This window comes from Varroa destructor, unplaced genomic scaffold (assembly GCF_002443255.2).
Source record: "Varroa destructor unplaced genomic scaffold, Vdes_3.0 BEIS01000001.1, whole genome shotgun sequence".
Taxonomy (NCBI): Eukaryota; Metazoa; Arthropoda; class Arachnida; order Mesostigmata; family Varroidae; genus Varroa; species Varroa destructor.
This window is the reverse complement of record NW_019211454.1, coordinates 3960409-3978325: the sequence shown is the minus strand read 5'-3', so window position 1 is coordinate 3978325 and position 17917 is coordinate 3960409. Positions and strand designations below refer to the sequence as shown.

At 38.8% G+C, this 17917-nt stretch overlaps 1 protein-coding gene and 1 long non-coding RNA gene across 14 annotated transcripts; one reads left to right on the top strand and one right to left on the bottom strand.

Moving 5' to 3' along the window:
- Window positions 1-109: 109 nt before the first annotated feature.
- Window positions 110-11131, top strand: LOC111250531 (uncharacterized). 10 transcript variants are annotated; one of them, XR_015318816.1, is made up of 5 exons: window positions 837-2438; window positions 2896-2982; window positions 3263-9547; window positions 9762-10025; window positions 10496-11131. XR_015318816.1 is itself a non-coding variant. In XM_086977061.1 (4 exons), the coding sequence occupies exons 1-3, from the start codon at window positions 110-112 to the stop codon at window positions 9889-9891; spliced, it is 501 nt and encodes a 166-aa protein (XP_086833187.1). In that variant the 3' UTR covers window positions 9892-10025; window positions 10496-11131. The 10 variants fall into 10 exon arrangements, 3 of the variants coding, with proteins under 3 accessions (XP_086833187.1, XP_086833188.1, XP_086833189.1); XR_002673420.2 differs by having other exon boundaries at window positions 837-2582; XR_015318814.1 differs by having other exon boundaries at window positions 837-2603.
- LOC147758147 (uncharacterized) lies at window positions 8146-17253 on the bottom strand. Of its 4 annotated transcripts, none has more exons than XR_015318820.1 (4): window positions 17120-17253; window positions 9459-9962; window positions 8676-8876; window positions 8146-8282 (listed from the first exon to the last, which is right to left on the bottom strand). It is a non-coding gene; the product is annotated as an uncharacterized LOC147758147 (long non-coding RNA). The 4 variants fall into 4 exon arrangements; XR_015318822.1 differs by having other exon boundaries at window positions 9785-9962; XR_015318821.1 differs by lacking the exon at window positions 8676-8876 and having other exon boundaries at window positions 8154-8282; window positions 9785-9962.
- Between the last annotated feature and the right edge of the window lie 664 nt (window positions 17254-17917).

Genomic DNA, 17917 nt, shown 5'->3' with positions numbered 1-17917 from the left:
CGTCATCCATTTTTGCCTCTCCCATATGCGTCAGCATCTACAGCAGCGGCCGAGACCAATAACAACGGCGACAAAAACGATGATGACGACAGCTTAACTGATACTGATCATGATTGTCTACTCGTTATCGCTGCCGTGGTCCTCGCGACCGTTTTTAAAGGCAGTTAATAAAGCGGAAAGGAAGTCAGTCGATTGTGTGCCGTTATCGCGTGCTCTGGCTTTTCGAATGTGCCTGTCGCTTGTTGGCTACCTTTACCACTCTTCTTTCGTTACCAGTAATATACACTATACGTGCTACTAATATTCTCACACAACCCTCATGTTCCTTATATATATGCATGTGTGTTTGTAAATGTAGTCTGTAGGCGTACTAGCACATTGAAGAAGTCGATGGTAGGAGTCGTAGGAGCTTGTAATGTCAACAACGCTTGAAAAAAAGAATCTAGGCGAATCAATAATGGTTGCGACTGGTTAACGTATTTCGCTATCGCGGCTTATTGCTGCCACTCACACATCGTTACTGCGCAATAAGCATCATCACCAGGATAATTATCGTCATAATCTTTATAGTCATAACAGTTGTTGCTGCTATTTCTGCTGTTGTCTTTGAAGACGCAACCGTCCGCAAAGTGGGCTCCAGCGTGACCCTGCACGATTTGCCGGCAGGAGATGATCACAGCGGCGATGGCCGCTGTTGTTCTTGCGGATATCAAACACGACCCAGCCCGTTCTGCCATTGCCTCGCCAAAGCTTTAAACGACCCCTCACAAACTGGCGGATCAGTGTCGCTGTCTACCTGCAGTGTTTCAGTAAGCCCGTAAGTAACTATGGCAAGAATAAGGGTTTAGAACAGATTTCATCGAAAGGGAAAAGGGAAGCAATATGTCTATGATTAAAGTGAACGTGTGATCGCACCTGTCTCATCTTGAGTAGTAATAGCTTATGGGTATACTAAAACTTCTATAACAGAGGGACGCTACGTGGCCGTAGTTGCGCTCGTAACAACAGTGGCAACCGCGCGCAGTGTCAGTGTAAGGACACGCAACGCGGGCAGATCGCGAGATGAAAGAAGGGGCGAGTGGTAGTGATTGGTTGAACGCACGCGGACTGGCGGGCCCACGTTGGCTGAATGGATGGAATGTTCGGATATTGTTTGTCCGCTACAACAGCGGAAAGAAGATGGCCGCCGCTGGAAGTTGCTTGGAAGAGCGAAACAGATTTTCGACCCCGGAAAGAAGGCTAAAGGAGTGGAGTCCTTGCGGCGAGGCCTAGCCAGCCACTTGGCGAGACCACCGAGGGGAAAGCTCCATATTTGGGGAAAAGAGGTCAAATGACCCACTTTCCAGAGGAGCAAGTAAGGGCCAGTCGAAGCCTAACGACGCCATCATCTTTCTGCTATCTGTTCAACCGTCAGGATATCCGACCCGGATAAGAACAAACGAGACTATCGGCTTCGACTGTTTCCGGATCGAACAGACGGAACGTGAAATACGCAATAATCCACTATCGTAATGCAGGATAATCCCATATCTGTGTATAACTGAAATTAAATAGTATGCGTAGATTTGCTTTCATAATATAATTTACCATTACTAGCAAAAAAACTAACCATAGATGGATTTAATTGGTAAGTTCAAGAATAATATAGTTTCCGGCCGTTACAACGCTTGCAAACACTTGAACGAGCAAACGACACATCTGAGTGCGACTTCCTGTTCGGTGCAGCTTGGAGAGTGTTTGCTGCCCACAAAATGAGCCCCACTACACTCGGACCCAATCAAGCCTACATGGTCCATATACGCTCTCCAAGAACCAGAACATTCTAAGTAGTAATAGTAGTAATCGTATTAGACGCAGTCTCTAACAGCTGCGGCGATAAGGTACAGATATACAAACTAAATGGAACTGTAGCGTGAACTTTATATGTATGTATTGATGAGCGGTCGACTATATATTGGAAGCGGTTTAACACTAGAATCAACCCATAACTAGCCCAAACCAGCACTAAAATAAAAAAAAAAAAGAAAAATAAAAACAGCATGTGTCATTGGTCGCACACAGGCAGCATTACCATCATCAGCTGCAGAACAAACTCCGGCATTCTGCGTGAGCTGTCAAGTGTTCCCCTCTCTCCAATGGGCCCTCTCCTACCTGCCTTTCTTTGCCCCTTCCTCCGACAGTGTCAGCGATGAATTCGATGTCGTCTGCTACAGTGCTTTCACGTGGTACCACAACAGCCGGTCAGCGGCCCAGCCGTTCGGTCGCTCTGTTGTGGTACCACGATCTGGTGAATGAATGAACGGCGCAGCGATCAGCCGTTGCTTGTTCAATTCGAGCAGAACTCAGGAGAAAGAACAGAGCACCATGTAACAGAGCAGTGAAGAATAGCAGACGACGTGCACAATCACGCAGAGACATGGAACGATTTCGACCACTGGGTATTGTGTTGATTTTGGTGTTGTGATGATGCGCGAGTCCGAAATAGCTGCAGCCGGTGGGGGCTTATGTGGTGTTTCGAATTACCGTCAATGACTGGAGCTTACCGCAGGAAAGGACAATAATATTCGACAGTAGTACCAATGGTAGCAACGTACAATCACCTAGTAATTAGACAATGATGAATGATGTGTTGAGTTTATAATCAATAGTATTGCGTTCATACTTGTCGTGATCGACCAGTCATTTGCACTAGAAGACGTGCGTTGTAATGCTTCGCACAGTAGGGCAACAGTAACATGGGGCGCATTGAGACAACGGTAGAAAAAAGTGCTAACAATGTTACGTAAAGTTCTCATTGCTAACTTCTGGAATGTGTAAAACTCAGTTACTGGTTTCCGTCAATCGTCATATCTATGTGTTAATTTCCCATAGTAACAATCTTCATCGTGTTTCCAGCTGTGGAACACATATGGCAGTTGAGGTCGCAACGGCCAGAAAAGTGTTGGAGAAGAGGAGGCGACTCGGTTGTATCAGGCTACAGAGGTTGGTAGCGATTGAACAGCTGCGTAAGCAAGGCGCTGCTATAGAGTCGGGTTCAGTAAAAGAGCAAGGAATAAGACCTTGCGTGGGACTCAGCGCGTTGAGCTAGGAGGAGAACCTGACAAACAAATGAATTTTTTTGGAAGCAGCTAAGGGCGGAAACGCTTTATGCACAGCTCGCATAATCGACCTAGGTAGTGAAGGACTCATCGTCAGTCATTTGAAGCCACGGCCTCTTAAGTGATCTGATTTGTTTGTTATCCACTGAAACCGCTCCTTTCAGACTAATCGAAGCTTAACGAGAAAGATGCATCTACCGCGTGGTAAACTTTGATAGGGGAGACAACCGAAGCAGAGAAGAAGAAAGGAATCAGAAAAAAAGCCAAAAGCTTACCCCTCCATCGTATCAGTGCACCATAAAACTTCTGGATTCCTTTTTCTTAAGTACTATATAAATAAATTTACACACCCCATACTATTGGAATCTGAGTATCTGAGTCAGACTGAATGCCAGTTGCCCATGTCTTCTTGTATACCACTTAGCTGTGCCTTCAGTAAATCTTCTTGTTATGCATGCCGTATTCGTATATTCTGGCTGCCATCTTGCCTATCCAGCGGGAAGATGGACTGGTGAAGTAACATGATACTACTAGCGTTCCATGTAAGCTCTGGTTCGAAGTAATATTAAGCTAACTTCTGAATCAAAGCCTAAGGACACAAGCTGCAGGGTACAGTGAGTAAAGGTTCAATAGCACCGAATAACGCAACTGTGTGTTCTGGTCTACCCAATGCATTTGCCCTGAACTTGCTAAAAGAAAATATATGATCATGTCTGCGAAGTTAATAGCCTGCTCAGTTGTTTTTGAACTAGGATGTGTTTACTATCGATGGTACGATGCGGAGATGGCACATGATGGTGCACTCATGTTGTACCGCATCACCAACAAAGCTCTCAGGAAACACCTCGTATCAAAATCGTTAGGCCAGCTGCCTCTTCCCCGGCCTGCCTCTATAGTCTCTCTTCGGTAGGCGCAGTTGGCCGGTAAAGTCTATGCGATACTTACATGGGCAGCCTATAGCCAAGCGTTAAAAATCTTAGCGGTTCGTTTATTGTCTTCTTTACCTTTGGCCTATTCTTCATCACCAGCCCATTTCCACAGCATACCTACTGCCTATGGGGAGTACTACCTAGTTCCTACCTAGCTAGTTGATAGCTTTTGTGCTCACTCTTCCTTCGTCTTGATTCACACTGTTTCTAGCTTTTCGTTCGTTGTTTGTCCGCGTGTTAGTCTGAGCAAGCAACTCGGTGTTGTGCTGAATGGGTGTTTATTTTAAAAGGTGTAGACAGAACTAACAAGGTGTTTATCTTTGCTGTACCATTGTGATGTTGGAAAATTCTGTTGTGTCTTGTGGGTGAACTAGTGTCTTCCTGTGTGTGTCTCTAGTTTACTTTCTCTTCGCATAATTGCACTCCTGTATTTTTTTTGGGCTTCTTGGTCACTGCCTATCGACAAGGGCAACGCTGGAAAAAAATCGCCGAAAAGAGAGCAGACTAAAATGTAAAGAGAAAGGACCAGGCTAGAAGAATTAAGAATGTAACAGACAGCGGCCCTGAATAGCCAGAGATTAACAGCGTCTAAGATGAGCCGCGTCTTTAAAATTTTACCCACAGATGAGGTTGCAAACTAGCAGCTCACCTGCTGTGTGTTCAAAGCGCAAGAAGTGCACAAATGGACGTCTGCGATTAGAGCATATATAAATGGCACATGTATTTTAAAAGATTTCAAACTAATTTATTGTTTACGCCAAGTTGTTTCCTCAGTTAGAAGCTGAAAACATAAAATGAAATTTTCCCAATAGATGTTTACTTTTGCTAAAGCAAAGGGTACAAGCGAATCTAGGAAACCTTAAGATTGAATAGCTTTTGAACTAGAATGACGATGTTTTGATATGTACTAGAGGTGCTTTTTCTGCACTTGTCTTAGCGACCTGGTGGATTCCAGATAAATTCCAGTATATGGCTCTTTACAAAATCAAATCGATCATCGGATATGCTTGCCGACCAATTGCTCTTTTTAGGACATGGAAAGTCTTGTAACCACACGGACTTGGATCAGCAGTATAAACTGGTTTAAGCCCAAGTTGGATATTCTTTTGCTTAATCCAGAAAGAAACTGAGGCATGGCGATCAGCTGTGGCATTGTCGTAACGAGACTGCATGCTTTCGATTGTCGTGCCCTTATGGGTCCTCGAGTCTCTTAAAAAACTTGAAATAACGAAATACCTTCATTGCTTCCTCTTAGATGGGCATTTCATAGCAACAGATGTTTTTATTGCTCATTGCGAACATCATCACCTTATGTCTAATTTTAGCGGATACCGCTACCAAAATCGAGTGCTTTCTAGGGCGGTACCTGGTCCCTTATTATGCTTCGTTTATAGACCGTTTACTCCACGCGATTTTTGTTAATTAAAGATCTGCAAATTGCACGTGGGCTTTAAAGAACAAACATTTGACCAGTTGATTGTCAAGGCTTAGATGTTTTTCGTTCTGAACTCGTTTCTTCCTCTTTTCATTCTCAAATCCATTCTCATTCTCCGTTCACAAGTTTCTAGGAGATTGAAGTATAAGCCAAATTCCGTTAGCTGCCAGCGGCGCGCAATTCAGAAGCTATAACGTTACAAAATCTCCCAAATTTGCTTCTGTCAACCTAATATACTTTTATAGGATTGCTTCCTGCAAGATGAAAAATATTGTTATTATTTTGAGTACCGATTAATTAATTGCATTTATTGAAAGCGATAGTTAAAATTATTGAACACGCGAACGACGCCAATTTAACACAATTCTGGTGAGAAGAAAAATATAACACTCATCTTCAAAGGTAGCATTCCATTAGCTTTAGTTAAATAGTAATAAAAAAAGTGTGTACTTATTTACCATTTATTATTTTATTTATTTTTACCATTTGTCATAAAATCGTTTTAATCTTAGAACGATAACGATGCACTTTGAAACAGGTTTTTTTTAACAGAAATAAAGGATATCGTTGAGACCTTTTATTAAGATAATACTTGTACATTCAACTACAGATGAGGAAAGCATATTCTAGTAGGATATTCATTGTTTTTTTTGCTAGAAACTCTAATGGCGAGATTATTATAAAATGTAAATAATTCGAAGATTAAAGCTAACTGTAAAGTGTGCAATATGTGTTATTTGTGGCACCTGAAGCAGCGACCCGAGATATGTATATATATACATGTATGTATGTGAACGTTCATTGAAACGAACTATTAAAAATACCGAATTCACATTTTAAGTGTTTCCACGATATAAACATGTGAAACGACTCGAAATGAACGAAATTACAAGACCGGTCCATGAACGAACTTATAGGTACCGACAAGTGACTCAGAGCTAAGTAATGAGGGTAACTTTAAACATTAATTTGTTGCCCAGCTTTTATATTTCAACCGCTAAAATTGTGTGACCACAAACTATTATGACTCCTTGAGACTTTCGTGTATAATTTTTGAGTCGTTGAGCAATAGAGTTTTCCTAATAATAGGTTGCATAGTTAGTTGCATAGTGATAATAGTTAATAATAAATGGCAAATAAACTCCATATCGTTTGTATTGATATGACCCGTTTCTAATTGCTCGTTTAATGAATCTACCTTTGAAATTTAAACTTAAAAAGAAAACCAAAATACACTATAATTTTTCCAGATGATACATATACATACACTCGAAATCCGATTTTTCTTATATTTTATTCACTGTCGTAAATGGGTTAAGGAATATTGCTAGGAACCGTTGTGTACAAAACCTAAATAAATAGTAATTGTCAAATCAACGGGCACAAAATTACATAGACTCGCATGCGTCTATAATTTCGAATCTTCAGTGTTTTAGAAATTAGGTTGGTTATATCAGGATATTATCGTTATACGATGATAATATGGTGTTATCCTATGTGCAGGAAATAGGCGGTGATACGATATGAAAATTATAATATATAGCGTAACATCACGTTTTGCTTTAATAGTGGCGCAATATTATATGTGCTTGCATAATCGTAGCACAGTTAAGATTTTAGCTCTTAAATAGCAATTAAAACAGAAATTGTTTATGGAAATAATGCATTTTATCACTAAATATATGTTTGAATAAATAAATACATGGTTTCGAGCCTAGACCACCGCGTGTCCGTAAATTTAATAACGGTAAAAAAACACGTTAGCACTGCACCACGTTGGAATGCATGCAGGCGATGCAGGTCCCGGAAAGGGCGGCTAGTTACTTTAAACAAAAAGAGTAACCATTGGTCTTGAGCCAGTAAAAGGTTTCGGGCGAGAAATGTTTTCGAATAGTACCATGCCGGTGCAATACTCTTGTATCTAGGTCAAGTTTATCCTGTGGGAAGTTACGCAGGTCTCGTTATTGACAGGTCTTTTGGGGGGCCCTGTTCCCGATTCACGCGCTATCGTTAAGTCGCCCTGAGGTGAATCAAGCTGTTTATATGAAAAGTGTGTGTCAATTCTCTTGATGAATTACTAAGCAAGCAGTTTTCGTACTTTTTCGTCACTCTGAGAAGCTAATCTTGTCTTGTGACAAAAAAAATTTTAAATGTAGGCTTTTGAAATGCTATAAGCTTATTCAGGTGACACACCATGTGTATATGTTTTTATTCATATCATCAGTTAGTGTAGCTGTTGGTCATATTGCGTGTAAACAGCTAATAAATTGTATACAAATCTGACATATATATATATATATATATATATACACACACACACACACGTGTTGTGTTAAAACGTTGCGAAACCGTTGAATTTTCAAGCAGAACCTAAAATATATCTTTTTCTTATTCGTCTGTTTTATTATATTATGACGTGCAAAGGGCTCTTTAGCTTTTTCAATATTTTATCTCAATATGTTCCATGCGCAGAAGTCCTTTCGACAATTCAGAGACAGTCTTCCTGATGTGTACGATAAAGTACAACTCTAATTACTCTTGGAAATTTGACAAGTAAGCTTGTTTATATCCGATATGATCTCTCAAAACCACAAACTGTAGCAGATCGCCGACAAAATGTATCTATTATTTCATCCTACCTATGGCATTTTCCTCTCTTTTTTAATCTATGCAAAAACTTAGAAGTTCAAAAAAAGTTTGCCCATCGGCCACCAATCGATTTACCATGTTGGCCGTTATGACCGATCTTTGATCTGTTACAACTCACTTATGTCTGCATTCCTGAAGGGCCAGAACAATAGGTTGCTCAGTGACGTACTCCTAAAAAACGTTGCAAAGAATAAGAAAAATGAAGCAATATCTTAGGACATTAAGGCGTTTTTTAACGATGACAACACCAGGTAAATTTTCTCTCGTTAATGCTTCAAGCGCATGCACAAGGTTGCTCTAAATTTGGGCAGCCGATACTTAAGATCAGAACCCTAATAAATTTAAAAGGGTGTTGTAAAAACTAAAGAATGAGATATTCCGATAAACACAGCGCATTATAAGGAGGGTGATGTATAAAGTGCAGTCCTTGAAGGTATACTAAAACAGCGCTGGTATCAGGATCTTTCTTAGTATGGGCAGTCGAGAATCAATTATGAAAGAAAGCGTCATGATTAGAGTTACAGCATGGAAGTGAGACTATTAAAATGTGTTAAATAAAGTTACCATCGACGAAAACAGGTCACGTTTTGTGGTTTAATGCGAAATATTGTACTTCAAACGTAATCAGTATTCTCGGAACAGCTTTTTGTTAATGTTTCCGACGTGCAAAGACCCACTTGAAGCAGTATTTTTCCAGATGTCTTTTAAAATTCGTTTAAACCCTTTGAATTAGTTCAACTTGATTTGCATCCTGAAGATATGGTTCTGTAGGGCAACGAATTATTATACACAACAGGTAAAAATAATAGTTAATTTTTAGCAGTGGCCTAAACGTGTCTAGCATAAAAACGGTCTGATTTAAGTTATTCTATTCTAGCAGAATTTTTATACCGTTTTTGTACATATGTTCAAAGTATAAGGTGAATAAATGTAGAATAGAATTTATAAAAATCACAATAATTTGATGACTCAAAAGTTTCCATAATGATGATAATGCCTGTAGGGACCGTCTTTAACCTTAATACGACCGCTGCTTAAACGTTCACTTATGAACTCGAGACCTTCATAACCTTAAATCACTGCTGCAAAATCAACAGGATTATAATACGACGACTAGTAGCTTAAGACGATGTCGCAAGTACGATAAGACACGAATCCAATGAAACTATAAAGGATTGTTGTTTTCGTCTTAATTAACATGACTATTATCTTCAGGGACGAGCCCTGTCTATTTACCTTTTTGCCATATCGATATCCTTATCTATGTTACCACAATTTAACTTCTATTACATAAGTCCCGTTAAATCCTTCGATTAAATAATTAATTAAATCGCCCTTGCGTGTTACCTATGTGATCAAGTTTGATGTCCCCTGGTTGCACGTTTTGCGAGTGACCGGATAACTACGTCAACGCTATTGGCTAAAACTGAAAAGAGGTAAAATCTTTTAGCCAGACACCCCACAGTAGTCATCGGCAAATGTGGTAGAGGTTTGTTTATTCTTGACAAAACGGCAACCAAGATTAACTTCGGGAATATAATTCCTAATAGTATGATTGAAATGTCATCACAAGTCTGATAAAAATGTGTTTTACTTCTGAAAGGATAATGAGATTAACATTGTAAATTCTAAAACTGGCTTATTTTACAGTTACAAACAATCGATGTTCCTACCTCAAAAACACCGGAGTACAAGAGGTTCTGCGGACCGTTACGTCACAGCTCACAGATCTCCCTCTAAATCCAGATGGCGTTGGGGGTGCGCTGGCAGTACTGGATAAAAACACCTCGTATCAGTCTTCGTGTTTGTGGCTGCTGCTGAATTAGAGCATGCATAAAAACAGCCCATGCACTGAAGGCAGGGCGACTGGCTGTTAGAATATACTATAATACTCGATACGAGTGGCAACCCACAGTATGTTTACAAGATATTCAACACACACCATATTTGCCATGTACATCGTGAGAGTCGTCGACTCGCTCTCCTCGAAAAATTCGCATATAGGTTTTCATTAAACATTTATTTTAGAACTATTTTGCGGACTATATCGGCTGCAACAGTTGTCGCATTAGATATCAGACAGGGAGTTTTTGCCATCTTGCGATTACCATTGCTCATAGGGTTGAGCCAGCAAAAGGGTTAACGATGCCGTCATTTGCATCGTTCCATCCCATAGCAGCCGAAGACTGGCAATAATAGGCGGATAAAAAATAATAGATTGCCGTTCAGCGCGACGATTCTGTCCATCGGTTGTCTTGTGCTTCACGTTTATATCTAGCCGTACACTACTATGCTATGCTACGCTTTATTTAAAGTTATTTATAAAACTGCGGATATGATTGCAAGTGCCCATTATAACTACGTTTTTTTGTGAAAATTTTCAGGTACAAAATATTTGGAAATTTTCGAAGGCAAGCCGTTGTACCTAGTCGTTGCCATTCCAGGAAACTGTTGGCTAAATGCGGGGGTCATTTGAAGTAGCCTTAGTTTAAAATAGTAGCCACGTGATGGCGTGATTTTGACGTTAAGTAAACACATTAGCAGGTCCTGTGGACCACGACGTGTTCAAACGGCAAATACCTGTTTCAAAATGAACCTACATGTGTACACAACGGTACAAGGGCTATAATTCCAACGACTACTGCATGTTTGATTTTAGTCTAGCAGGCCTTAATTTTAACTTCTTTGAATTTGAGGTTTGTCAGTGCCTTGGATAGCGGGTTATTAGAGTGTTCTTTGAGCCTTTTTTTAGTTCTCACTGTAAGAAGCCTTTGTCCCCATTCGTCGTTAACTGGTATAGAATTTTTGTAGATTTAAATATTACGTCAAACAGGATAAATGTTTAAGGTTCAACACGTTCAAGAAATAGACGAAGACCACTCTTCATTTATTGATTTGAACATTTTTTGCTACAAAACCGTCGAATTTTTTGAAGCAAGAAACGAAACCATGCACCATTTTTCAGAGAATGTAATTAATGCCACATTTTATAAATATATATTAGACGTTTTCTAAACTTATTAGTGCGATACTTTTCCTTCAGAAACTTCGTGTGAAAGTAAAAAGTTTAAAGGGCATTTCTCAGTTTTGCTACAGTAAGGAAAGGAACAATTACATTTTTTACCCTCTGTAGAAGTTTTTCAACGTCCCGCTACCGTTAAAAGAGTCTAGAGTCCACAGCTTGATCAGGACCGTTTCGAACACAGATATTGCGCATGAGAAATGTAGTAGCATTCACGCTAGTTACGCAAGCTACCCAGTGTGCTGACATGATTATTTAATTTATAAGTACTTAACGTAAATAGTCAGTCAGTTTTAATCAAAGACCAAAGGGAACCGTGTTATTGTATATCCGACGGTCTACCCAACATGGATGCCACATTATGCAACAGATAATATAAATTAAAATACTTCTAAATTACTAAAATAAAATCAAGAAAAGTAATAAAGTCCCCTGTACAATACGACTGGACAGCATTCAAATCTGTGATATCATGGAGGAAATAAAGGTTTTTCGTGGAGAGCTCACTTGAAGCAAATCGAGTATAGTCACATATGAAAGGTGCACTTTGTCCTTGTAAAATAGGAAATGACATTATTAAAAGAACTAAAGTTGTTCCTTATACATAGCAGTTAGTGATCCAATAATATCAAAAAGCTGAACCAATAGACGGTCTCCAACAAGTTGTCAGACCGTTTCAGTACTTGATATCTGAATGTGAACCTCGAAGTGTATCAGATTATTTTTCATTTTGCCCATTGTACGCTAGGAGACAGCAATAAATAGCACCGCTTCACCTATTAATAACTTAATTAATTTAAAAGATTTTTTAATACTCCTCTATGGGACGCTGATCACACTATACTAATGGAAGCCACCTTGTTTGCATTAACAGCTACAGATCAGAGCACAGAAAGGGCTTCATACCCGTCAACGTTCTGAGGTCAACTCATTAATTTCGCTGATTGTTAGTCCAACGCTCAATTGAGTTTGTTGCTGGTTGTAAATATTTTTTTTCGCCTGTCTTCTTTAGTTTAGCCTTTGCTTTTTTCTACGTGAAAGTACTTGTCGGAGCCATGTAGGCGCTGCGTCTCCTGAGCTCATGAAAGCCCTTAATTGTGAAAACCTAGTAGTTCTCAGATTTGTACAAATAGGTGTTTTCAGTTCCCGGTTTAGCTATCGAACCGCGTGTTCTACTGTTGCGTTACTCTTTGAGCTGTACACGTAGTCTGCACATAGCCTCACCATGATTAAACCTGCTGAAGAAAAGGTTATTTTTTATGTCAACCTATACAGGCAAAAGCACCGCATACAGAAGCTACTAAAGGTGCCTCAAAAGAAAGAATACCTATATATTATAAAAATATATAGAATGGAGAAAAAAATATTAATCATGTTATAGCAGAATAAAATCGTGATATTCTTATACATTTTGAGATTCGATATATTAAGCTACTTGATAAAGTTCTTATAAACGTCATGAGCTACCATTAGCGCGGTAATGATGAAGCGCAATTAATTAACTGGAAGCAACAGCTAAGTTTCAATACTGAACTTGTTTATAGCGAAAAGCTGTGTCGACTTCGACTAAAGCCATACATTAGATTTCATATTTACGCCATAATAGCGCATATTACTGTCGTTCAGCTTTATCAAGGAAAGGCTGTCGGCGATATATGTATATTGCTAGTTCAAAGAAGAAGTCTCGCACTGCTTGAATTGATTTGGTAACCATAAACATTTACTTCTTTTGTTCAGTCAAACTAAAACTTGATGTCTCCGTATGTATGGGGAACACCTGAATCAGGCAGTTTGTCACATCGCTGCAAAGCGAACACGAAGGTATCAACGATTGTGCCTCACCCAAACACTTTCTATATTGTTGTTTTCTTGATAAGTATCTGTTTACAACGAAAGCACTCTATTGACTCATTACGAAGAGGGTAGGCTATGCAATTAAAAAAAAACGGTAACCATGACTTTATTACTTCGACTTCGCTCGTCTTAAAGTTTGCCGGCGCACTAGCTAATATTAATCATCATACATCTTTTAGAGTTGGCCTTTGTAACAGAAACAGCAGCATAACGGAAGCCTTAAATCTTAAGAAACGATTCCAAACTCTACATGAATTAAAAGAATTGCATGTTCGCAACACAGTGGGTACCATTTGGTGCTGTTTAATGTCCTATCTCTCTACGCGGTCTCTATTATGATATGGCTCATAGCTAATAGTTAGAGCTAGTATGAATTGACTGAGGTCTATAAATAGCCTTTGGGGGTTGTGTTTTTATTCAAAAAATTGCCAGAATGGATCTGAAGAGACTCCAGCGCTGCCAGATCTACTTCTTGAACTCGTTACGGAGGTCAGGGTGCCACAGACATGGCTCAGTTTTCTTCGTTAAAAGGTATGGCCGTTCAATAAAGAGCAGAGCCTTTATTGCGACATGAAACAAAGCGCTAGCGAATTATAATGTGAAATATTAAACGTATCAATATACTAAGCGGTCGCCTATTATTAGACACTCAGTTAATTGACGAGAACTGGCCAGCTTGTAGCTATCATTATGGAAGATTCCTTGTTAGCTTACTAATTGCCAAAGGAAAAAACTGTTAACCAAGCTCCCGGACCCTCTCTAAATTTGAGATCGATCTTTCATTTTTGAAAGTTAGTCATTTTCCTATTCTAATGATCAAACTTCAGAATTTGAGTAGTAGTAGGTAGCTTCTTTAGTAGTCTAGTCAAAATAATTGTCAGCCGTCGAAAGCTTAGAAACACAAATTGTGACAAATTCCTAAACAAAAGTAACGTTTTAGTAATCTATATTTTCATATCTTCGGCCAACGTAGAATAATGAAGCGAACAACAATTGTCCGAACGTTTTTGCTTGAAATATTAGGACGAAGCTAATGTTGTCTCGGAACCCTAAGCAAATCAAGTAGCGAAATCACAGACTACGTATAGCTATGAACAGGTCTTCCATTTTATATTATGTAATAACGGTTTCTACTCTCTTCTTGACAACTGTGTTAGTGAGCAAAAAAGACTAGGAACGAAAATCCGCCTTCCTCCCACGTAATTCACGTGTACATAGAATATGCCTATAAACACGTAGATTATGTAAGAAGGAAGCGCATCCCGTTTTCCACTCTCTCCTTGTGCTTAGTGCAAACGTGACTGACTGGCACACGGCTTTCCTGAGACCGTTTCTATATTCCTTTAAGCCATCTGTAACAGACTGTATGGTTGAGGCCTAATTCTACCCAGCGTCTGGAAGGCCATCACCCTGAATTATCCCGATCCTTATGATGTTTAACTAAGTTTTGCGGCTCATCTAAGTCTGATCAATCTGTATGTAATGCGTTATCCTGTAACTTACTAAAGGTTGTCGCCTGCACATGATCGCACGGTACATTCAGAATGATTCGAACATTACATCGATGACTGTAAGCGAAGTTCAGCATTTCCCAGAACCTTGCGGATATCGAAATGTAAACGACTGATGAAAAAGAGAACAGATCGTGTGCGAATTGTACGTTTCTCTAGCTAGATACCACGATCGGGCAGTAATTTGTCCACTATTAGGACGATTCATTCTGGTTCCCGAACTGTTGGGTAGAACGGGTTTTTCCGAATATCTGGAAGAACTATTTCAGCAGATGCGCAAACGTAAAGGGTCGGAGGCGACAACCTACCTAGTCATTTTACTAGTAGGTCTATCCAGACCAGCATATATAAGAACTCTCATTCTCAGATGTTTGATTTTCAGTTTAACAGTGTGTCTTTCGTATTACGTGAAAATATACCTCAGAACACTTTACCTAGTATTGGTTCTCTATTCAGCTAGACCCTCATCCCGCCAAGGCCCCCTAATAGTATTTACACGAATATATGCACTGCTGTTACCGTTACCACGTGGCCTGAACATGCTCATGATACTTATATACACACTATGTCGATCTATGTTTGTTAAATTGCATAGATGCGAATACAGATCTTTGATTCGGTGTGTCTTCATAACTGCCACTTTCTATGTGGCTGACCACAAGGTTTATCAACCACGTAGAGGATCGATCCATTGCCAGAATGGTAGTGTTGATTATTAATTTGCGCCCAAATAAATTGCCCGAATTTTTCACTTACATCGGATGGAAACTTTTGAGCATTGATAATCCTTCCAAAGGATTAATATCCGTGGATTTTTGCTGGCATGTTTATATACCTTATGTATAGAGAGCGTAATGGTGTTAATCCCATACTCAGTTTTAAATCTTCAAATGCGAGTATAATGAAAGAATGATTTCCCAACGTGCGGAAAAATTGGTGGATTATAGTAATAGTAGAAATAATATACAACTATGTCTGACTTAACTTGAATGGTATATTTAAGCTGTAGGGGTTTCGTTTTTGTTTATCATACGGACTCGCATTACACAGAACAAACAGTTGCAGAGGAGGTGAACCTATGATTCTGTTGGAAAATCTTGTTATGCTTTCGAAATTTTCGTTCGCATAGCTTCACTGTGTACAACCCGAAATTAATCCATCAATAAGTGAATTGCACTAGGGAAGAATGAATTTAAAATTCAGTTAAATTGATTCACTGCATATACCCGAATATATTCCTATTGAAAGGAAAACGTTTTTTTTGTCACATCATAAGGTTTTTAGGTCAAGTCCTAACTATACTAATGCACTAGTGCATTTTCCTGAACATTTGTCTTAGACGTTTTTGTTGATGTCCTTGGGATTATGGGTAGTTGAGTGGGGAAAGTAAAATATACTTATGTGAACACATTTGCAGGTGCTACTTATTATCCTGCAATGATCCTCCTAGATGAACTTCGACATCCAGAGACATATTTGCAAATATAACGACGTTAGCTTTTCGTTAAAATCTATTTCGATACGTGCTCTTGATTAAATAGAATTTACTACGTTCAGTGTTAAAATGCATACGACATAACATTGGAATACCATAGCTGGAGTTGCTTAATTGTTTAACACGGCTCATTTATAAACTACAAGATTCAAAAGAATAGATATAACTTTTAAGAAAAGAAATAATTAATATTAGATCTTACGCATTTTTTTTTTTTATAATAAATCCAACTGCCGCGAAATGCCACTTACGATTGAAGCCGCAACTTGTATCAACGAGTATAATGTGTAAAAAATTATATAATTATATAATAAATATAATACAAATTATACAACTGCAAATCAATTTACAGGATTAAACAAATGTCTCGATAATATAAGAAAAGATCTCTTGATAATTGAAGAGTCTTCAACTAAATTGGCAGAAGTTATTGAAATTATTGCAATAAAAAACGAATTTAACTGTGTAATACATTTGTCACACGATTTCTATATTCCTATATTAATATGTGACAATATCATAACATAATTATATGTCTAAAATGCAACATTTACCACTCATTTAAATTTGTTATTGATTAATAAAATTATAAAAACAACAGAGAAGAATGTCGGCCATGCCCAATTCACGACTCTCACTATTTATACATTCAGTGGGAAGAAAGATGGGGAAAAAACAAGACCGTTACTTTATACGAAATAGCCACCCAAGCATTAATTCCTGGCTGATTCAGCTGCCCTTTTAAGATTAAGTAAAAACTGTTTGTTTCATAAGAAACACAATTGTGTCAATTTACAGCATTTTATCATTCCATCAGATCGCCGATTCAAGAACATCCTCTACTAAGCCATAAAACAATCTCGACCGATACATATTCAAGCCCAATGTTCCCATTATACGCCGCAAAAATTTCTAGAAAATATTTAGCACAAAGGAAGCTCTGCGTGTATATGCCCGATGTCTTCAATAAAAACCTGATACACTAGAATATTGCTTTCTTTGTGGGTAGCCATTGTGACTATAGTACTGTTAAGACATCGCAAATGGATTCGATGACTTGTTGCGTACTGTATAGGTTGACTACTTCGACCGTGACGTGTTTCCGGAGTTTTGAATCTATATTTACCTCGCGTTTGTTTATCTTCCAATACAGATCAACACCGTGTTGAAATAGTCGCTCTATAAGATCTGCGGTTGCACACAGTAGTCAAATTAAACCACCAGCACGAAGTGTTTCAGTTGTACCATGTACAGTATAACACTACTGACTTCAATCAGTGTTGGATAAGGCACATCATGTGAAGCGTTAAGAAAGAAATGCTAAGATGGCGACAAGTGCTGGCCTGTCGATTATATGCGGTGCTCGGTACTTCTTCTTTTCCGCATCTGATCTCAAGAACATGGTCTGTTATCGTTGTTCATATGGACTATGATACAATGGAAAAATAGTAGGCCTAGACTCTAAACGACGATCGCAGAGTGATTCTTGGCATTTGTTGTATAATAGGCTGCTGGACTTTCTCAGGTTTAAAATAAATCCCACAGCTTGTAAATACAAACCATGTGTTCACGTTTCTCGTCCAGAATCGCTCAATCCAGCACAGTTCTATATGCTACATGTGACATGTTCAACAACGCGCTGTGTCCAGAGCAAAAGAACAAAAAATCGACGATTATGGTTATCCGAATGTGGAGGGATCGAAAGTAGTGTGCTGTAAAGGTACATAAACATATGTAACATATTCAAGATTTATTATAAGCAAAATCCGGTTAGTTGGATAAGGCAGCTAAAGGCTGGGCAGTAGCACTTTCAACATATGTTACTGTAATTTTTATTCTGTATATTGTAACTAAAACATTATATTATGGGCATTATTATTATGATATTGGGATGCCCTTGTTACAAACGTGTCGCACAGTTTAA